The sequence below is a fragment of the Canis lupus genome, chromosome 19, assembly GCF_011100685.1.
Source record: "Canis lupus familiaris isolate Mischka breed German Shepherd chromosome 19, alternate assembly UU_Cfam_GSD_1.0, whole genome shotgun sequence".
Classification (NCBI taxonomy): domain Eukaryota; kingdom Metazoa; phylum Chordata; class Mammalia; order Carnivora; family Canidae; genus Canis; species Canis lupus.
In genome coordinates this window covers 42,529,598-42,553,621 of record NC_049240.1, presented here as the reverse complement: position 1 = coordinate 42,553,621, position 24,024 = coordinate 42,529,598, and the positions used below count along the sequence as shown (strand labels likewise).

The 24,024-nt window shown below is 36.4% G+C and overlaps 1 protein-coding gene across 1 annotated transcript in view; it reads left to right on the top strand.

Annotated features, from left to right (window-relative positions):
* The window catches only part of LOC119864364 (translation initiation factor IF-2-like), a 279,509-nt gene that overhangs the window by 97,528 nt on the left and 157,957 nt on the right, over positions 1-24,024 (top strand). Inside the window, exon 4 of the mRNA XM_038564535.1 lies at positions 20,491-20,616. Within this exon, the coding sequence (XP_038420463.1) occupies positions 20,491-20,616 (126 nt within the window). The remainder of the gene's footprint in view (positions 1-20,490; positions 20,617-24,024) is intronic.

Genomic DNA, 24,024 nt, shown 5'->3' with positions numbered 1-24,024 from the left:
CTTTCACCATTTGATGGATGTTTAGGTTGTTTCCATTAAGATTGTTTTAGCAATTATGAATGAGGCTTCAATAAACACTCAGGTACAGATGAATGAGGACATACGCTTTTATTTCTCTTAGACAAATATCTAGGAGTAAAATTGCTAGCTGTTCTGATAATTGTATGTTAGTGGTGGGGATTGGGGTGGTGGTAGAAGAGGAGAGGTGGACTCTCTGATGTCCTAGTGCAGAAGAGCATTTCCTGGCCCTTCCAGCAATGACAGCACACCTCTAATGGTATTAACATAAAATCGTAGGGCTGAAATACTACTTCCTGGCTCTCCTCCAGGGGTAATGGATTTTTTTCTTCTACATTTTCCCATCAGCAATGGGTCTTTACCTATGCCTGGTAGTGACAGAGTTTTCTCTGCCTCCTCACAGAATCTTAAAGTTTTGTTACTAATGAGAGGATAGTCTTGGCAGGGTAGTTGAGGTTCATGCTTTCCCTACACACCAGATGCTCCCCTCCTGCTTGCCTGTATGACCCCTGGGGACTCTCTCAGGTTATCTACTGTGCCACCATCTTTCTCATGAGCTGCTGGAGACAGTGGCAAAGAGCGTGGGAGGAAGTACCAATTCCTCTGTGTCTGGTGCTGCCAGAGGTTTTATACAGTCATACTACCTACATTCAAACTTTACCAAATTCTTTAAAAGTTCAGTTACTCAGTAACTCAGTTAAACTCAGTTGTAGGGTGGTCAGTGCCTTTTCTCCTATTCTCTTCCACCTGTGAGCCAGTCCAATGGTGCTTGATTCAATTTAATTTCATTCAAATAGAAAATTAAATTAAAGGCAATTAAAAACAGTTTAATTTATTGTATGGCTTTTCTATTGGGACATCAATGGAGGGAAAGTTAAATGATTGGGAGGATCGTAATCTGAATCCAAACAGACGTGGTTCTCAAACTAGCCCTCCATAGAGCACTGGGGTTTTGCTACAAAATTGGACTAAGTGGATATTTTCCCAAATACTCAGAAAATAGTTAAGTGTATAGATTGGATTTTCTGAATTCTAAGTTTCTACCTCATAATTTGTTATTATTTTAAAACTTTGGTAACTGCTCCTGATTGCTCAGTAGTACATGTAGCTGAGTAAGCAATAAGGATGAAAATGGCAAATTAGACAGCCAATCATGCCTTTTCATCACTTTATAAGGTAATTGGGTTCATTTTATATGATTTTAACTTGATTAAATATTTTCCTGAAAATTTTCGTGTATTTTGGGAATATGAAAACCCATACCATCTTAGAGATACTTGAAAATTTTGCATTCCCTGTAGAAACTCAGAGTAGTTTTGTGGAGAAACACTACAAAGCAGTGGGGATAATGTAGCCAAAAATTAGGATCAATAAACGGTCTTTGATCTCAATTTCATGTTATTTCTGTTACTTTGCAAATTTTTACAACAGTGGCTCATGTTGTTTAAAGTCATTTGAAAAGCCAGGATTTCAGAAAAGCCTACTAAAAGACCTAAAGGAAAAATATGTTGAACCTAAATACAAAGCTTACACTTACAAAAATTTTTTTAAAGATTTTATTTATTAATTCATGAGAGACACAGAGAGAGAGAGGGGCAGAGACACAGGCAGAGGGAGAAGCAGGCTCCATGCAGAGAGCCCGACAGGGGACTTGATGCCGGGTCCCCAGGACCACGCCCTGGGCCAAAGGCATGCCCCAAAGCTTACACTTAATCATGGGGGAGAGAGTAGGGGTGTTTCAATTAATTTTAATTTATGCCAATTTTTATTTTATAAAAGGATATGGGAAGACTTCCAGGACTTATTTGAAAATAGCTGAAACATACTGAAGAATTTTCAACTTTTGTAAAATTTAGTGAGTGAAATAAATGATAATCCTGTAAGGCATAGGATGTTAGTATTTATTAGAATTGAAGGCATTTTGGATGTAAGATCCCTCTCCAAATCTGAAATATATTTACATATCTAAACATATACATTGTTAATATAATTTGGTTGTGGTAGAGAGGATAGGTGAAATAGGTGGAGGGGAGTAAGAGGTACAAACTTCCAGTTGTAAAATTATATATAACATATATAATTTTGAACTATATATATAATTTATACAATTATATAAGTGTACAAAACTATATGTAGTATAATTATATAAATACACAAATATAAGTAAATATATATAAAAACAGCTGGTATCTGCATATATTTTCTAGTCATATTTTCTTCTAAAAAATGTGTTTCTAATTTATAAAATAGAACTAAATATATCAATATATCATGGCATTCCACAAAAAGCACTAGGATTTCCAAATAATTTATCACATATAAATGTTTGAGTTGGCTTTGCTGAGTATTCCTTTGTATGTTGGATGTTAGAGCATAATTTTGAATAACAATTTGGTTCTGGATAGTGATTGTGTTTTAATTTCCTCATCTGTACAATGGGAATAATAATAGCGCCTCCTTTGTAGGATTGTTATAAGGAGTAAATGAGGCATTGCTTGTAATCTACTTGTTTCAGTGCCTGGCTATAGAAAGTGTTCATTAGGGTTTAGCTATTATTAATATCTAGAGCATAGAGGGATTATTTTGCAGGTCCTGTAGAAGAGCTTTGTATCTTTGTAGAGATACCTCCATTTGAAATAGAGGGGACAACAATGATGATGTTCTTTGGCTTATTAACTTATAGCAGTTGTTTTAAGCATCAACTGAGATAGTACTCATTAATACTCATTAATCCACATTGCACCTTTAAAGTAGTCTGCAAACCTATTATTTTGGGTGTACGAGTTAAAAACTATTCACAATAAAAAACCGTCCTTGTTATTTTATACATTCATCATTTTAAGAAGAACTGTTGACTTTTATTTTACGTTTTTAATCGTTTTATTTTCCTAGGTTTCTTTTTTTTAAACAACAGCTTTTTTAACTTTAAATTTCAGATATCTCTTTCCATAGCGTCTTTCACATCTGACAAGCATGGGTATTAATATGGTGTGTTAAGTTGGGGTTGTAGGAAGCCCTTGTTGCCAGGATGTCAGTAACTGCAGAGGATTTTCCAGTTATCTTCTTTCTCTATAGAACCAGCAGAGGGAGCACCAGTCTCTCCCTATCCAAACAAGCGTGATGACTTTTAAACATATGGTGGGCCTTTCATGATTAAATTAAAAAAGACGGTCTTTGAATGAAGATGTAAAATTCAAAGTGTGAATGTCCATTAATTATTTTAATAATACTGGCAAGTTTAAACTGATTCAAAGTGGAAATGTTCTTTTCAAGACTATAGGTCATTATAGAGTGAAACTGGGAAATACTGTGTAACTTTACCACAACGTAATTTAAAATATATTAATTTTCATTGGAAGTAGAGGGAAGGAGGAAACTGAGAATGTCTGGAGTCACTTAATAAATATTTATTGCGTACTTTCTAAGTTTCAGGTCGTAAGCTAAATTATGAGGCTATGGAGATGAATCACACTAAGTCTGGGGAGGCATAAGTAGAGGAAAAGATTGGGAAAATTACTTGAAAGTGTCTAATTTTTAAGTGAGAATTTTAAATAAAATGTTTGTTGAGAGAACGAATTATAGTATATGTATTAATAATACAAAATTAACATTTTTATATGGTGCTTTGGAGTTATTGTGCTTTCACATGCATTACTCATTTAATTAGACTTAGGAGAGCTTTAAAGTTTCACAAATAGTAATTGCAAAGCTAGGGGTCTACACATCCTAAGACCTTCACTGTTGCTTTGTAAGTACTATATAAGGTTTTTATAATTTGTATTCTAAAGGTAAGGATTATCTGCTTGGAAATAAATTCTTAGAAAATGAACATCCTCCTATAGTATTGAGCAATAATCCCTTTTAGAAGTTAATTTCCCACTCATTGGAAACTATTAAATATCTATGGGTAGAAGATCAAGAAGGTTGACCATGGGGAAAAAACTAAATATACAGCAAAAGCCTAAAAAGAGTTTCTTGGAGATAATTAGTCAAACCTTAGCTGAAGGAAGTACAGGGTTATGCCATTCAGAAAATGTTATTATGGGATGCCTGGGTGGCTCAGCGGTTAAATGCTTGCCTTCAGCTCAGGGTGTGATCCTGGAGTCCCAGGGTCAAGTCCCACATCAGGGTCCCTGCATGGAGCCTGCTTCTCCCTCTGCCTATATCTCTGCCTCTCCTTCTCTGTGTCTCTCATGAATAAGTAAATAAAATCTTAAAAAAAAAAAAGTTACTATATACTGAGAAGAAATGATCCAAGAAAATTAGTATTAAGTCTGATAGAACATCTGGGGTAATAGAACATGTACCTCTGCCTTCAGAAACCTAAAACAACTTTTTAGATTAGACAGTTTACCTAATATACAAACCTAAGTTTTGGACTAGAAGAAAGTAACCCAATTAGTTAATTTTGAGTTTATTGAATTTTTTTGATAAAGCAAGCTTTTGGTTATTAAAGAAATAAAGTGAATGGATATTATGATACTTTTGGGAGACCATAAATAGGCACCCCAATCTTTCAACGACCAGACTCATTCTTACCAAGGAGAGACAAGAATTCCAAATTGATCAAATACAAATGAATACTGTAAGGTTATGATAAATTTGATTTGGGAATAAAAACAATAGTTAGCCCAATTTTATATTAGATACAGACTAATTCAGTTTTTCTCAAGACAAGATTTAGCTTTTGACTCTAACAATCCTTTTTCCTTATGGGGGGCTTAAAACAACCACTTTATTATCTCTCTCAGTTCTCTTGGCAGACTGGACTCAGCTGGGAAGCTCCTGTGCAGGGTTTTGCTCGAGGCTGCCCCCTGCTTTTTTTTTTTTTTTATTTTTTTTAACTCCTTCACCCATTTCTTCCACCTCCTCTGACCAGCCCACCTTAAGCAACTGCCAACCTGTGCTCTGTTTCCATGAGTTCAGTTTTTCTTAGATTCTGCATATAAGTGAAATCATATGATATATGTTTTTCTCTAATTTCATTTAGTATAATGCCTTCAAAGTCTATCCATGTCACAAATGGTAGGAGTTCCTACCCTGCTCAGAGGGGTAGTGTTTGAGTTCTTCTTCTGTTCTGTCTGCCAAGTGCAATGGGTTTCCACCAGTGTCCTTAGGTGACGGTTTTCACTGCTCTTCCCCCCATATATTAAGGCTTTTATTTTGTAGGGAACATAGAGATGATAGGCTGAGCCAAGGTTTTGGCAGCAACTACTGTGTCCTCCCATACCAGCACCCTAAGAAAAGCCTTCTCAGGATTATCTGTGATATTCCCTGTGAGTGTTGGGTGAGGTTCATGGAGTCAAAGCCTGTGAAAGTATATGAAGTCCCCTTTAGGTGAGATCCTTATGGGTTTGGCACTCCCAAGCTAGCTCATCCACATCCTCTAGCAATTTTTAAGATTTTTTAGCTTCATCTTTCCAGCTAAGATGATATCTAGTGTTGTCTACCTCGAGGCAGTAAATGCTCGACCTTGTTTCTCCCTGAAAACATCGTGTCTTCCTCAGAGTTCAGGTTACTTGGTGTCCCTGCAACTCTAGTTCCTTAATGTGTTTAAGAAAAGTCATTAATTTTCAATTTGTATAGCTTTGTCCTTACTATGAGACTGGAGCAACACTCTTTCTCTTTCTTTACATCTCTGAGATTAAAACACTTATCTTGATTTTACTCATCATCTGTGCCATTTTTTGTCTTTATTCACCACCACCATGTTTCTCAGGATTTACTATGCATAAGAATCAACTGAGAAGTATGTTAATAATATGATTTTCTGTGTCCCACTCCAGAAATTGTGATTCAGTAGTCTCAGGTAGACAAAAAGAACTTGTGTATCGGAAAAGTTCCCCAGAGGGGCCCCATGCTAAAAATGAATTTGGAAGACAGTATCTTCTCAAAAGTAAACTCTCCTTGAGGAATGGCAGCTTGCTCATCTTTATTATTTATTTATTTATTTATTTATTTATTTATTTATTTATTTATTTATTGTTTTAGATTTTATTTATTTGAGAGAGAATCTGCATGAGCAGCAGGAAGGAGCAGAGGGAGAAGCAGATTCCCTGATGAGAAGGGAGCCTAACTGGGGCTCTATCTCAGGACTCTTGAGATCACAACCTGAGCTGAAGGCAGATGCTTAACTGACTGAGTCACTCAGTCACCTTGCTTGCTCATCTTTATATTTCCCATTGTGTCCAGGTAGATGCCTTATATATGATAGCTTCTCAATAAATGTGGAAAATATGCATTGAATTTAAATTACTTGCATAGGAGCTGAGTGGGAAGAAATTTCCCCTGATAAAATATCCTATGTTTTTGAAACCTATCCATAATACAAGGTTCAGCTGAAGTTCCAAATCTTCCCACCATCTTCTCAGAGTACATAGCATTGGAGGAGTTTGGAGGCAGTGAGTCAAAAAACTTGCTTTTAACTTCTAGTGTTAGCTTCTAGTTTTGTCAGTAGTTATGTGATTTGGCTAAAACACTTAAACTCTTCTGCAATTAATTTTTGGCTTTGACTAACAAAATATAAGAATGGAGTAGACTTGGATCATAAACATGAATAATCATGAAAATCATTTGGGGAGGTGTTTATTTTTACTCCTGGTATATGAATATATATATATATATATATATATATATATATATATAAACACACACCTATGTTATACATACATACACATACATATATGCACAAATATACAATAAACATATTGTTTACATTATATATTGTATATATAATTACAGATTCCAGTGCCTTCATCCATAGAGATGCTGAATCAGTAATCTCAAGTGTTTTTTATTTTTTATTTTTATTTTAACCTCTCTAGATGATTCCAATGATCAGTGATGTTTGGAAACCAATTAGATGCTTCAAAAATTCTCAAGTCCAGCCATCTATCTCCCTTTACTCAACTTCATCTGATGGCCATGCACTACCAAAGAGTAGTGACTAAAAATATAACATATTCAGGTTTCATTTTTCATTTATATTACCATCCTCAATACAGTGCAATATGCTTAGTGATAGAAAATATGTTCTATTTTTCTCTTGAATTGGGTTTTTAGCACAGTTTATACAATCCAGCAAGCAAGTTAGTAAACTTTTGTTGATTGATAGATTAAAAGTAGCCAGAAGTTAGAAGTCAAGGAGGAAAGGGAAGTTAGAGATGGGTGAGGAGACATAGCTGTCTTGGTCTTAGTCCTATGAATAGAATATCTTGGCAGGGGGGTTTTAAATAGATTGGATAGGTGACAAAGGAGAATTGGCAGAGAAGAAGGTGGTAGTAGTCAAGGTAACTAAGCAGTTGATGAGCATCTGAGTTGGGAGTTTCCAGAATGTGGAGGAGGAAATGACACATGTGAGTATGTGAGGGAGGAGTATGAGAAAGGAAGGGAGAGTTAATGAGGGGAGGCCACTGCATTTCTAAAGACTAATGGCAATTTTCAGAGAGAGAAAGAGAACAGTCTGGAGTTGGGAATGAGCAAACGTGTAGCACAAAGACTCCAGAAAGCTTTAATTCCTGGAGCTCAAAAGAAGTTCAATTTTTATATGAAAGGCAGCTGCCCTGGATATCAGCTGGGTTCTGTAGCCATCTTTGTGAAAGTGAGACATGAACTCCTGCTGTGTAAAACCAGTGATATTTGGGAATCAATGGCATAGCCTAAGCCTAATCTATCCTCCCTGAAAAAAGCCATAATAGAATTTATATGGGATATTATTATTGATCCTGATGGATCAATCAATTTGAGTTAGTAGTAAAATAAGACCCCAGGTATCTGAATGAATTTGCCTATTGAATGGATTTGTGTATTGCCATTATTGCTAATTATGAAGAACATTTTGCTCAAAATGAAAAACGTGAATTTCAAAATTTGACTTAACCATTAGTTATGAGAAGTAAATGCTCCTCAGGAGAGGCCATGTTTCCTACCAAGTAAGAAAGTGGGATTTTGATTGACTTCATCAATTTTACTAGTATAGTAGCATTAGGATGTATATCCCATAAGATATTTAAAAATAAAGTTTGTGACTCAATACTGAAGTCTCACTGCAAGGACTGGAGTGAGCAAAGATCAACGACTTTGAATGGTCTTATTCAGAAATTACCATGGTGTCCTTGTTTCCTTGCAAAGGAGAATCAGTATTCGGTTGTTATGCCAAAGAAATGAATTCCTTTTTTTTTTTTATGAATTCCTTTTTAAAAGGTGTACCATATTGTATAGTTGCAGCCCAGAGATGACTGATCCTCTGAAGAGGTAGTCATCAGAGAAGACACAGCCGTAGATTAGAAAGTTCACGTCTGAGAGGCAGTAGTGTTAGTGCTGTTAGTGTAACAGATATATTTGAGGGAGGGCAAACTTTGGCTTTAAATAAGTACAGGAGCAAAGATGTTGGGCCCTTAAGACAGAAGAAGGGGTCCCAGCATCATAAATTATGGAACCCAGAGAGGAGATTCTTTTGTTGGCCAAACCACACTCCCTTAGCCTCTTTGTTCCAGGTTTATCATAAATTCTATGGGAGAGAAATAGATTTCAGAACCTCTTATGTATACTTTCTAGTTCACTGTATTTTAACATGTATCTAGGTAGCGTTATCAAGTATGGAGTTATTTGATCTTAGTAAAATTTTTGGTCGTCTCTATAAAGTTTTAAATAAAAGCACAACTCCAGGTACCACTGAATGAAGATACTGGAATTAGGAATAATTTACTCAATACTCATGGTTGGGCAGCCCGGGTGGCCCAGCGGTTTAGTGCCACCTTCAGCCTAGGGCCTGATCCTGGAGATCTAGGATTGAGTCCCATGTCGGGCTCCCTGCATGGAGCCTGCTTCTCCCTCTGCCTGTGTCTCTGCCTCTCTCTCTCTCTCTCTCTCTCTCTCATGAATAAATAAATAAATAATTTTAAAAAAATACTCATGGTCAAGGTTGTGGTGCTGAAGTCAGTATTGCAGAGTAGATTCTGCTGTTTTATTGTTTGGCTGCCTAACAACCATCAACCATTCTTAATTTTACTGGAACTTTTGGGATAATTTTTTCTTTTCATTTAGTGGGCAATTGGGTAGAAATATCAGTCATGTGTTTTGTGTGACCTCGGTGAAAGCCAAGCACAGAACTCCAGCTGATTCATCTTGCCTAGAAACTTGAGCTGAGTCAAGAAAAAAGTTGTTTGAAGTTCATTTACTCCAGCATTCGGACCCAGAAGCCAGTTGAGGTGTTGAACTGCCTTGGTTTGTGGTTCTTCCTGTTCTTTCTCAAAGCCTAGTCTTGTCTTTTCTGTTTTTTTTTTTTTTTTGGCAAATAAAATTATATATTTAAAGTATACTATATGTTTACTTGATATATGTATATATTGTGAAGTGATTCCCATAATTAGCAGACATCACCTAATATAGTTGCCTTTTTTTTTGGTGAGAATATTTATGATTTACTCTTTTAACAAATTTCAAAAATACAGTACGTGTTATTAACTATACTCATCATGTTATACATTAGACTTTCAGAAATTATTCATCTTATAACTGAACATTTGTATCCTTTTAATAGCTTCAAAGCCTTCTTTTCCATTTTCCCCTTTATTCTGTGAAGCACTTGATACCCTTCCAATAAATTATATATATATATATATATATATATATATATATATTTAAAGATTTATTTATTATTTTAGACAGAGGAGAGAGGTGGGGGAGAGAGGCAGAGAGAGAGAGAGAGAGAGAGAGAGAGAATCTCAAGCTGACTCCCTGCTGAACATGGAGCCTGATACAGGTCTCCATCTCTCAACCCACAGATCATGACCGGAGTGTTGGATGCTCAACCAACTGAGCCACCCAGGTGCCCCAAATAAGTCATATTTTTAAGTTCACCAAAATTTATCTTTGATGTTGAACTCTTTGCAAATGTAGTGCAAACTCTTTTAGTAAATACAGTGAGTAAGTCTCAGAGGAGAGTGATTTATCTCAACTGGAACTTCATATTATAAAGGCCAACAGGAGGGCAAACAGGAGGAAGAGAAATATCAGACACAGTTTCGTTACTTGTGGGCCTTTCAAATACTCCTTGCTGGCAATGTTAGTTCAGTGTGGAGTCCACTCACATTAGGTCCATCCTTCTAATGTCAGTTTATGGGATCAAGTGCTACAAATATTATCTGACCAGATTCAATGAGCATTGGTTTGCCTTTAGTCACATTGGCTATACAGATGATGGAGCCAACAAAGGTCAAAGAGGATGAACAATCAGGTCTCATAGGCAAGCAGGCTATAGATGTCAAGCAATAGGAAATATAGACTCAAGATATGAGAGTGGGCATTAAAAAGGGCAGGCACTCAGGTGCACAGATGATATAAAATTTATTCAAGAGTCCAAAGCAGAGCACCTGAGCACCATGTGATGTGCAGCTAAGCAAAGGCATAGATACTGGAGTGCCTTTTCTCACATTCCTCCACTTACTAGCATTGTGACCTAGGCAAGTTACATAGTTTCTCATCTCTTGGTGCCTCTGTCTCCTCATGCATAAAATAGGAACAATTGTAATACCTACCTTATGCATATTTACTGAGGAGTAAGTGAGTTAATAGAAATACAGCCCTTAGAGCAGTGCTTGGTGCATTTAATAAATATGATATATAAATAATCGTGTTGAATAAATATGAACTATTAAAAGTTATTGGTAAATACAGTTCTACAGTCAACTTCTATTCAGGCACTTGACTCCGTGTGGGAAGGAAGAGTAAAGAGCACTTAGTTGGAATCAGCACTGAGTGGGTGAGGATCCAGGAATGCTGGATCCTGGATTCCCAAATACAAGCCTGAATTTAGAGACAAATGAGTGTGGCATAATACACCCTGGAGGGAAACTTGCTTAACCCACAGGGGAGAGACCTAGATATAATTGTCATTCATTTCTCACCTTTTACTTTCATTATTATTTTTAAAAAATCTGCTCCTCTATAGTGGCAGGCAAATTTCTAACCTCTTTGAGCATCTATAGGTTAGATACATACTGTGTAAAATGAAATTACCTGTATGAAAGCATTTTGCACAATTATATGAAGTTTGTATTATTTAGGACTCTTTCAGTTGCAAGTGATGGAAACTCAAACTACCTAAGAAAATAATTAATAGGCTAGATGAAACTGGACAGGATGTTGAGTTTTTCATAGGACTGAATGACATGCTGTAGGAACCTAGTCCTTAGAGCCTGGAACCAGGTATTCAAGGTTTCCTAGAATTTTTCTTTTTCCTTGTCACTAAAACTACTTTGTGGCACAACTCCAGAGGGAACTGTTCACATGGTATTCCAGAGGAATGGCATGTAAGGGACAAGGTGACGTAACAGATGAATGTAACAGATGCCCTTTGGAGATGTGACAAAGTTTCATCTCTGATTTTGCTTCTTTTTGTACCTTTTTCTCTTTGATGCCACATAGGAGTCTTCCCTAAGGCTGGGAAATATGCTCTACATATTGGCCACAAACACCTCTAGCTTGTATCCTTCCAAAATGGTAACAGAAAGAAAACAGGATCTTTCTTGTAGGTTTAAGAAGAAAATTCCCAAGAAGGATTTGGATTGGCCTGAACTGGGTCACATACCTATTCCTAAACCACTGTGGCCTAGGGGATTGGGTTCTCTGATTGCAGGAGCCTGGATCATATTTAAGATTATACATGGGAAATATGGGGAGCATTTGGGATTGAAAACCCAAAGAAGGGAAATATGAAAGACAAGTTAGTGTTACCATAGTCCACTGTAAACAAAAGCATTATTATTTCCTGATGTTTAAGATTATTCATCACCCTTCCAGCCAACATTAATGTGAAGAGTGTGTGTGTAGTAGTGTAGTTATGTACCTATGCGACATATATTAAGCTAAGATTTTCCTACTGGGAAAATAGGCTTGCTGAATTAAGATACTTCACCACAGCTGTGCTGTTTTTCTTCACCATTACCCATTAGGAGCACTCAAATATCGCCATGAATGAGAAATTACTTTTCCATATACTATCTTCATGTGGGCACGCTTTTTAACAATCCTGAAAAGAGCTGGTAACTATCTCTGTTACTAAGTGGGAAAAAGGTGAAAGTGGGAATTCAACAGGCATTCATTTGCTTAGTAAGTCTCCTGAGTGTGCTCACAATACCAGGAGTCAGTATGGCTTCAGGAAGGAAGCGTGTGTTTATCAGATGTTCTTGCTAAGGCGCATAAGCAAATAGTACTGGGACTGTGGAAATGATATGTGGATATGTTTCTAGAAATTTAAACAGGAGTATTATTCAGTGTGCAGAAGCCTTGGGCTGGGAACTGATAACCCTTTGGGGGCTGCTAGAAAGATCAGATATGTATAGATGAATAATAGCATGCATAAAAACTGAAGGTGAACTGGTAGTCAATCCAAATTTAATATAACAATAAAGAGTGGTTCCTCTTTCCCCTCCAATTTTTTTTACTAATCATTTCTAAGTTTCTGTTTTAAACACCATTCTTTCTAGGCTATATATAACCTTTTTGATAGAGTTTTACTCTTTCATTTTCTTTACATCTGGAATTTTTATTGCTATTATGGTCTTCACTTTATAGATAAGGAAACTGGCATAGAGAGGTTAAGAATCTTGACCAAGCTTGCAAGGCTGGCTAGTGGCAGAGTCAGGATATGGACCAAGATAGGCTAGCTCCAGAGCATATGCTATTCTATCTTGCTGCATTTTCACTAATTCAAGGTCAATGTTTGAAATCTAGTGCATAGTCAAATTCTCCTTTTGCAGGACAGTTTTTGCATGATCAGATAAGATCATTGTATTCATCCCTTTGTTAAATGTAGCAATAAGATTATAATTTTTTTGAACATGGATGTGTTCCAAACACAGGTATAATTTGAGTGTTAGAATGGTCTCATCCTTTTACTAGCTGTGTGAATATAGGTATACTCAGATTCTTCATTCGAAACACAGGGAACATACCACCTGCTTGACATGTCTTGCAAATTACTTGGAGAAAGAGAGATAGGAAGTGTGAATTGAGGAAGCATTAAGAATATCTGCATCATGGAAATGAAGCAAATTGAAACCAACACCAGCTTCTCACGACCTTTTGCCACCTCATTTTCCCAGTTTTTCCTGTCTAATTTAGATCATAAACCCTCCAGTCAGAAACCATCACCCCTTATATGGAGTACTATGAGTGGTGTCACTATTTAATAAAAACACAAGAAGCAGCTGCAAAGGTTTGAAATTAAATCTAAAAACCTAAGGTGAAAGTTATATTGAGTTCCAACTTTAGTTCATTACAGCAAAGTTAAGATAAGGCCATGGATTTATTTTCTTCATTCTCCTAAAACTAGTGGAAGGTAGCAATTAAGAGAATGTGGTCCAGAGTCAGATTTCCTGTGTAACAATTCTGGCTTGGCTTCTTAACAATTATACAATGTTTTGAACAAACCATATTTTATAGATTCTGTGAAATGCAATGTTTTACATTTTTACATCTTGGAAATTGAGATTCCTTATGCAATGAATGATATTCTATGATCATCATTGCCCATGTGGCAGCTAAGACATAGCTGGCATTGCCTGAGCATGTTTATGTGCTCAAGTGTGCATGGGCACACACACACACGTGCATACACACTTGGTCACTGCTGTTCATGTTGTCATCAGTTGACCTGAGTTATGGGCATCGATGTTAATGCACATGCTCAGTTAATTTGCTATTTAAACTATCTTCAGAAAAATGACACAATGCATTTGGCTTTAAGACAAAAAGTTATTGTATATGCAGAAACAGTAGTGGGGTTTAAATTTGATATTTATGAAGCAACTATTCATCATTAGAGGAACAATTGTTATGCCAGGTTTTCTCACAAAGAAAAAAGAGTGCTTTATGATATCCAAGAAAGGAAAATACCCTCAGGTTGTTGAAACTGTGTTCCTTTTGTTACTGAGGTGCAGCAAAAGGATTGCTTATCATACACCAAGTCATGCAACTGAAAGCCGGGGAAATCCCACATCCCTTGGTATATTGAGAAAAAATTGCAAAGGAGAGAGAGGCTGATATAACAGAAGAGCATTTCCAACAAGTATACAATAAAAATTTGAAGTGACAAGAAAATATTATATCAGAATGTATTTGGCAGCATTTCCCCCCTTATTCATTTGTATATTTAAAAAATCACGATGTGCTCTTGGCTTCCTTGAAATGATGAAATATAGAATATCTCATAGGCTATGTGAGGATTAAATGAAATAACGTAGGTAAAGTGTTATTGCTGTGCTTGGTAGAGTGTAATACATGTTGATCATTATTATCATCACCAAATTACAAAGGCCTTTCATTTTCATATGTGCTCTCTAATAGAAAAATGGGGATTGGAAACAATTCAGGTGGGATACATTTCATTTGAAAATAAAATGCAGTTTTGTGATCTCAGGGAGAGCTCGGAAAAGGTTAATAGGCAATATGAAGTGAGGTGTTTCACAAGTGAAGGGATGAGTGAAGTAAAGTCTTTTCACAGTGTGGCCAACATGGGATGACTTTTCCTTTCTTTGACTAGAAGCTACTCTGGTACTACCTTAAAAAATTGCTGCCTGGTTACATGAGAGACACAGCCTCAGCTGTGTTTCCATAGCCAAGAAAATTTGAGACATCTCTATGTACCACCTTGGTGTTTTATTCAAAAGTGTAGTGTTAATTTCAGTGTACCATTTCACAAAAAAAAAAAATTCATAGCTTTAGAATTTGTGATTTTAGCAGCTATTTGGAGCTGCAAGCACATTTAAGGATTTTATTGAAAAGTTCTCAAGTAAACAAATGTGGGCCTCAGCTCAGTGAATTTACACAATGTTCAAGTACACAGATGAATTCAACCTCTGAATTTTAATTTTCATCTAACTTAAGCTGTTTCATTCCTCAAAACATAAAAGGAAGACTTATAAAGTCATGAGTGACACTAATTGGGATGTGATTTTTTTCAGAATCTATTTCCTGGTTAGAAAAATCAACATTTTGAGATACATTCCCAAAGTGTCTTTTAGATAGTGTGCAAGAATCTCTATTAAAAGTTAATTCTTTTTTTTTAAATTAACTTTTGAAGTCTGAAATATCTACTTGAATATATTTGATTTTCATTTGTCAAGATAACTAAATGCAGAAAAATGGAGTAAAGGCATGTCATACACCACTCCTTTGTCACACACAAACATTTTTTAAGTTAATATTTGTTGTTTTTTAAAGATTTTATTTATTTATTCATGAGAGACACACACACACACAGAGGCAGAGATATAAGGCAGAGGGAGAAGCAGGCTCCTGCAGGGAGCTCAATACAGGACTCCGTCCCTGGACGGGGGATCATGCCTTGAGCCAAAGGCAGATGCTCAATACTGACCCACTCAAGTGTCCCTGTGTGTACTTAACTTTTACCACTTTTGTTATTTCAAGAGAAAGAAGATGATAACATATGATAGTTGAGATCTTAGGAGTGAAAAATCTCTCTTAAGGACAGAGGAATTACGGAAATTTTAGTGCAAAGATAATTCTGGGCTCATTCATTTGGCCAAATTATTTTGTCTTGCTTTTGCATTATAATTTTGATTGTCAAACTCTAATTTCTTTTCTAGTCCTGAAAACTATCTAGAAATATTTGGCTACTAAGTACCATAATAACTGTGTCACAAAACAGTTGTTCAGTAATAAAGTTACCAGTCATGATACACTATCTCTGGATTAGTGGACTTGTGTGTGTGTGTGTGTGTGTATGTGTGTGTGTGTGTGATTGCAATTTAACTTGATGTGTTCACTCATTAATCTTAGCAAGGTTATCCTTTTAAAAGGTGGAGAGTGAAGAAAAATGCTGCTCTGGAATTCTTTTTTTTTAAGATTTATTTATTTATTTTAGAAAGAGAGAGGGCAGGGTTGGGAGGGGGCACAGAGGGAGAGAGAGAATCTCAAACAGACTCCCCACTGAGCATAGAGCCTGATACCAGGCTCTATCCCATGACCCTGTGATCATGACCTGGACCAAAATCAAGAATTGAATGCCTAACTAACAAGCCACCTAGGTGCCCATGCTCTGGGACTTCTTTGCTGACTTAAAATTTTCCCTCAATGTCCAAGTAAGAAATGTCTTTTTAGTATAAGCTACTCAAGAAGAATCTTCTATTTTTCACCTTTGGTTTTTTAATTTTCCTGAAGGGTCAGATAGATAAACCTGCTGATAAACATGACTGCTGAATATGATCCAGTTCTTCAAATTTATACTGATAATCGATCTTTCAAGATAGAAAAGAAAACAATTTTCCTTTTCATTTTATACTTCCTCTAAGTTTTGTTTAAGAAAAAAAAAAAGCGTTGGTATAAAACTCTAACCAATGATGGTAGAACTTTCCCAAAATGTTGCCTTTCATTATTATTTATTTGGTATGAAGTACTTTGACTAGTGTTAGATAAATTACAGAATGGAAGGGAATTTTAAGAAAACAACAATTCAAGTGTTTTGTTGTCTCTTTCCATTTGATGGTCTACTCTATTTTTAGAAGTCCCTTTTAAGCTCTGGGATTGTAAAACAATTACCTTTCAAACCACTGAAGTGCAACCTGAATGTAGTTAACACCTCATCTGGCTTCCAGGGTGTAAATTAACCTTGTCTACAGGCCATCAGGAACACTTAATGTTCTTTATTTGTGAATCATCAACTTTCCAAAATTTGACTAAGTATAATAAATGATAAGCAATGTAACAAATTCTTGAATACAATTAGGAAGCAAGGCATTAGTTTCATGATTTTATTACAATGTGGAATACACCTTTCCCTGATCAGTTTATGCATTAATTCCTTTTCAGAAGGGCCCCCCAGTAATGTAAGGAATCAGTTTATGCATTAATTCCTTTCAGATGGCCCCCCAATAATGTAAGGAATCAGTATCCACCCACCTCCTGTCACTTCAAATGCACACATATTGACAGAAAATCCAGGGGCCCCAAAATGTTCCCACACCAGCCCACAGATCTGGGAAGGAGACAGCAGTAGGCACAGAATAGCAAATCAGGAAGGAAAGCGTAGTCTCAAAGTCTCTGCCACAGGAAGGTCCCACCAGGATAATTTTCTAGTGGAATGCTTGAGTAATACATGGATTTGACTTCTCCATTAACTAAAATTTAAAAACTTTTGTTGTCTCTTTCCTCTTTTCCTTCCTTCCTCTTTCTCTCCTTTCTCTGTCCTTTCTCTGTTTCTTTCTACTTCTGGTCTCTTTTTCTATCTCAGTTCTTCTGCTATCCCTTCTTCTCCTATTCTTTGTTTATGTATTCTTCCTTTAAAAGCACATTTCATCTATGACACATCAGTATACACATCATTATAGTTCTCTGTCTCCAGCCCTGATCTCTTTTAACTCTAATCTGCCATTCCCATCTGGCTGTTGCATACTTGCATCTATGGTTCTTTAAATACTTAAGATTCCTCTTGTTGTCTGTTAAATTTATCAGAGGAATGATACTCCTCATTCTTCAAAGCAGCTCTTGATCTTCTCTTTTCTATTATCAATGAATGTTCTCACCAATCTTTCGTTACCTCAGCCTCAAATCTTGAAGTAAACCTTGAGTTTTCTTACTACATCCAATCAGGCATGAGTCCTCCTGACTCTTCTTTTGTTATATCCTTAGATCCATCTTTTAATTTTTATTTCTAATATCAAGTAGTAGACCCTTATTATCATTCATCTAATTTGGTCTTCTCACTTCCTTTTCTGGTCTTTACTAATCTACCCTCCAAGTCAAGATATCTATAAAGCACAAGATTTCTAACATAGCACAAGAATCATTTTATCCCCTCATCAAAAGCCTTCAATGAGAACCAAGAATACACAAGACAGAGAGTTGAAAACAAAGTTGAGTATGTATAATACTAGATCAATATATATTATAAATGATTTATACCACAATATATAAAATGCAATTCAGACACTATGGTACTTAAGCAAAAGTAGACAAATAGAGTAGATGGAAAAATTGCAAAGCAGTCGGTCTGGTATGATAAAAGAACTCTAAGTACAGACATCACAGAGAGTCCAGAAATGGACTTACACTACCAGTCCCTTGATTAATGAGAAAGATAAAAAAAAAAAAAGAGAGAGAGAGAAAGATAATGCTGTGGTGTGATGTGGAAGGTTGGCCTTCTCAATAGGTGCTGCTGGATCAATTGAATATCCATGTGGGAAAAAAAGAAATGTTGACCCCTTTCTCACATTATAGAAAACCAATTTTAGATGGGGCATAGAGCTAAACATAGAAAAAACAACCAAAGAAACACACATGAAAAATTAACTAAAAAGCAAATTAATAATAAATCAGATTGTGTTAAAATTAAGAAATATAAAGAAGTGAAAATGCACACCACAGAGTGAAGGAAGATGTTTGCAATACATCTATCTGACATTGGAGTAGTATAACATATATAACAAATTCCTACAAAATAATAAGAAAAAAACAAGTAACTTAGTAGGAAAATGGGCAAAAGACTTTAACAGGTAGTAAAAGAGCATTTATATACATGAAGAAATGCCAATATACACATGAAGAAATGCTACATTTTATTAGAGACTTAAGGAACTGCAAACTAGAACCTCAGTAAAGTACTATACACATCAACCAGGATGGGTAAACCCAAATAATACCAGTGCTGGAAGAAACATGAAAGAGGTAGAACTTTTATAATCCCTGCCAGAAATGCAGAATTTATACAATTACTTTGAAAGACTGTTTGGCAGTTGTCAACTAAAGTTGAGTTTATGTACACTCTCTGACCCAGAGGTAGGTAGATAGTATTGTAGGTAAATAACCAAGAGAAATAGGTAAGCAAGTGCATTAAAAGATATGTATAAGAATATTCATAGCAGCACTATTAATAATAGTCTCAAATGGAAAGCTACCCCAGTGTCCATCAATAATAAAATAATGAATACCTTTTATTTCATTTCTTAATATACACACATTCTGCCAACACTTTGGAAGCCATTATCTTCCATAAACATTCTTTCTTTGTACTTACTTTGCACTCCCCTAAAGTACTATGCATGGTGGATCCAGTGAAATTCCATGATCTTGGGGCATCCAAAAAACTATGTGCAAATGGAGCAACAAAACATAGTAGAGACATTTTGTCAAACTCCTTTGCTTACGCACATGCTCCATTGTATCACTGGACTTCACTTATAAAACACAAGTTCAAAAAAAAAAAAGAAAAAAAAAAACACAAGTTCATGGATAAAATTATTAAGAATTTCAGCAGCAGAGCAATAAACTAAGCATGGGCATGAGTTAGGAGAGTTCCTGTGAACCCAGCCTTTCATGTTAATCATCCTTTAATAAAGAGTTTATTAGAAGCAAAGTAAACAAATATCTCTGCTGGCTTCTTCATTATTGAACAAATAAAGTTGAATCCTTTAGGCTAAAATAGTTTTGAAAATTTGGGGTTGAACTCTAGCTTGCTCATCTTTCATTTTCCTCTCTACACACTGACTAATTCTCCCTCAATACTGATGCATCTCAAAACCTGAGATTTATCTTTCACTTCTTTCTCAATTCCTCACAGCAGATCTGATTGCCTTAGTTTCACATATGCATCCACTTTCCAACGGAGATTAATTATTCTAAAATAAAACCCATATGGGGTGCCTGGATGGCTCAGTCAGTTAAGCAACGGATTCTTGATTTTGGCTCTGGTCATGATATCAGGATTGTGAGATCAAGCTCTGCCTCTGGCTCCTCACTGGCCATGGAACCTGCTTTAGATTCTCTCTCTCCCTCTGCTTCTGGGTTATCTGCCCCCCTATCAACCCTAATCTCTCCCTCTCTAAATAAATAAATAAATAAATAAATAAATAAATAAATAAGCCCATGGTACCCGGGCTCCTACGATAGGTGCCTAATCTAATAAACCAGCAATATGCTACAGAGCAAATGAAAGCCAATGCCAAACAGCCTAGGGCTGAGGGTGTAGGGAAACTTCCATTCACCCTTCTTCCGTGATTCCCCACAGTCATTCTCTGAATAGTAGCCATTGTACCCTTTATAAAATGCCCAATCACTCTTACTCAATTTCACTCTAGAGAATGATATCCAGACCTTCTACTCTGAACCAGGAGACCCTGTTCACATACCTCTCCATCCTCGTCTCTCTCCTGTTTACTCCACCTCGGTCTCCCTGACCCACTTAGGGCTAATTCCTAGCTTTTAAATTTGCCTAATTTTTCCTGTTAGAATGCACATTTTCACACAGCTATTACCTTCCTGTTAGAATGCAGATCAAAAGTCCCCTCCCTGAAGACATCTTTGCCTACCACCAAATATGAAGTAGCTCTTTCCCACCAATTCTGGTCATTGTTAACATAGCACCAAACTTTTTCCTCCTAGCACTTACCACCACTGGCAGTGATTCAATTGATGATTTTGTTTACTTATTTAATGTTTTTGTCTTCTCTCTAGAGTATAAGCTCCAGGCTATCCTGTTCACAGACAAGGACAACCTTTGGCACATAGTATATGCTGAAAAATATTACATCTCATCACTTGCTTTTGGAAGGGTGATTGAAAGCTCTCCTCATCCTCTTGGTTAGTTTTGACATTATTATTATTATTATTATTTATTATTATTATTTTCCCATTTATACTTCTCAGCCAGCTAGCAGGTTTTTATTTTTGTGAGGGGATAGATAGTAAGAGGCATATGAGACAGAAAACTAGGGCTTATGGCTGGGACTGGAGAGTGGGAAAACGGAGAGTAGTTATATATGTTCTGGAGAAAATCTTTTTATTTCTGGGAAAGAGAAAAGCATTGTTTAAATTGGATTTTGGAGACTTCTGTTTTATGAGGTGCCATCTAACCCTGTTTCCCTTTTCCTCAGAAAAACATTAGTAAAGCCTACATGACTCATGAAGCATTTTGGAGGTTTTAGGGGGAAGGGAGGATTGTCCCATCATGTGCTAATATGGGGTTTGTATATAAGGCAAGTGTAGGGAGCCTAAACAACCTGTACTCTTTCAGGTTATGCTACTCTCCTTCAACCAATATGGACTGCTAAATTTGTTAAAAAAAAAAAAAAAAAAAAAAAGCTTTTTTTTTTTTTTTTGGTCTATTCTATTTGTAATATTGTTGCCGGACATTCTTTCCTAGGCAGCCTACCATGGAAAATAATTTATGGGTAAGAGCAAGAGTCTGACCTCTTTTAAAGTACAGCTCTATCCCTCTCATTTTCTCTTGTTCTGTCTTGCCTGCATTCTGAAAACAGGCTTTGACCCATGGTATGGAAAGTGGATGCTGAAGACCTGGAAGGTATACTGAAGACATCAGATTTAGATCATCCCATTTTAGAAATCTCATTTGATAGGGAACTTCTCTCTCCTAGGACCTGTGCAGCAAATCCAGCAAAGGATTCTGATTAGCTTCCCTTGGGTTTTTTGGGGGGATTGAGGGAAATAGGTTCTATAATTGATCAGACCTGGATCATATGCTGAATCTGACTCTAAGGTAGAATCCATTAACAGAAAGCAGTGCTCACAAAAAGTGTTGGGCTATCAAAATAATAGATTTCATAGTCTCCTAGAGTCCTCTTTGCTGGGTCAGAAGATCTAGAAACCAGGGTACTAACGGCATAGACAACCAGCCTTCTAAAGGTATCAACAGCCTTCTAAAATTCTTGGAATTCCCAGAATCAACTTTAGGTTAAGGCATAATTTTGAGGGTAGACTTGCACATTATATGGCTGTAAGGGATCATGAGGAAGAGGATGCTGAGCAGAGTGAGAAAGGGCTGGGTTTAGATCCTGGTTCTGATACATACTCTGTGACCTTGTGCAAGTTTTATCTTAGGACCCGAGTCCTCTCATTTGTGAAGGATTTTTGCATGGATGAAGTGCTTTAAGTTAAAAATTCCATGCATATATGATGTATTGAGTTTCTTACTCTTAGTCTCCAAATCACCAGAGCTTAGCTTTTTTGTGGCAGAGCCTTTCAGTGTCTGTTAGGATCATGGAACTCAACTCCCAAGGATAAGTTTAGATGCTATGTCCTTATAACCTTGTCTAGTTGTAAACTTTGGGACCTAGAGTCTAAAATAAAGTTGAGTTTTCCTGTTCAAACCAAGAGGGAGAATTAGCAGAACATTGAGACTACCAAAAGTCAGGGTGGGGAGAGCTGCTTTGAAACCCAAGTTGCCTGGGATCTACTATAAGCAGACATTTCCTGCGTTGGTGTTGAGAAAACTCTCATAATGCATTTTACAGACCTTCCTGTTTCCATTTCTTGTTTGTAGGGCTTAATACTCTGGAGGTTTAAAGATAGCTACTGAGTATATCCTAGCATATTTTATAGTTATAATACTTCTGCCTATCACTTCCTATTTAGATCATCAAATCTTCAAGAACAAATATTCATTCATTCAGTAAACTAAATGAGAAAGAGTACATGTAGACTGGAACCACAATGTCTAGGTTTGTGTGGCAGTTTACCACTAAATAGCTGTGTGACCCTCGGCAAGTTATTTATCCTTTCCATACCTCAGTCTTTTCCTCTGTAAAATGGGGATAATCATTATATTTAACTTGTATGGTTATTTTAAGACATGAGTTTTTCAATGACAGTAAGGCAGCACTTATTATGTGGCAGGTGCTATACTATATTTACATCATCTAAGTTATTCCTCATAACACCTCCTGATATTGTTAGCACTTCCCTCAATATACATTTGACAAATCTGATCAGTGGAGCTCTTTGCCCAGGGTGACACAGCTAAAAAATGGTGTGACTCATGTTTTCAAGAACGTTTTACATTGCCTTTTTACCTGGGGAGTCCCTGACTTCGATGCTGTGCACCCAAATGATCCTTTATAGGACCATGTGTGTGGAGCAATTGGTGCTCATAGAGTTTCCAGATTTGATTACTGTCTTAGCATCAGCCCAGGGTTTTTCCTGGAGCTAACTCATATCATAGTTTCACAATACAGAGCTGAATGTGGAGGCTGTGAGGAACCATTTTTTTCCCTCCTTGTCATTTAAGGTCAGGATTGGGTACAGCATGTTGAAATATATATTGTTCACAGCCTTTTTCTGTTCACTGAACTTTCCAATTAGTGTCCACTTAAATGGATGCCGGGGAGAATTTCTTACAAGTCATGGTGTCATGTTGAATTGTGGTGATTATGAAGGCTACGGTGACAGGAAAAGACCAAAGATATTTTTTCTCTCCTCATGTTACTTGGCAAAAACTGGTTGTGAAAAATAAGCCTTAAGTTAAGAATTCTCTGATATAAAAGGACATTAAGCCTTTTTTTTTCTTCTTGCCATTTTTTTTGTTGTTGTTAAAAGTCCTTCTAATTTAAATGTTCCATTTCCTTGAGTTTTGTTTTTAAGATTATAGTTGTATATGGCACCCTCAGGGTAATGTTATATTGATTATCAAATGTCTCCAGTGCATTTCTGCTCTTGGTCTATTTAAGTATAGAACAAAATATCTTTCATTCTAAATGTCATTTGCTGTGAGCTATTTTCTTGTACCCAGTTGCTTTCTTTTCCTTTTGTTTATCTTATTTTGCATACACTTTCATTTTTTTATGAAATTGACTATAATATGAGATTATGCTGTGTTCTGAGGGTGAATTTGAACATTAGAACTGATATTTTATTTTGTGACAGAAAGATTAGGGTATTTTTCCCCCTTTTATTCTCCTTCAAAAAAAAAAAGAAATGCCCCAGTCAATGAATAATTTAAGTCCTTGAATTCTGAAGAACATATTTGAGTATTTCATGGTACAGGCATCTTTATTTTATGTTTCTTTCCTCAAGGCAGGAGAGGTACCAGGTATTATAATATGAACTCAATCAGTCATGTCCTTTCCCCGAGCTGCATGGTGATGAGAGTCTCACCTCTAAGAGAATTTAATTCATGGACAGGAAGAGAATTCAAGGAAGGCCGCTGTCACCCTTATTCAATCTCCATTGCATTTTGCATAAGTCTAGGAGCAC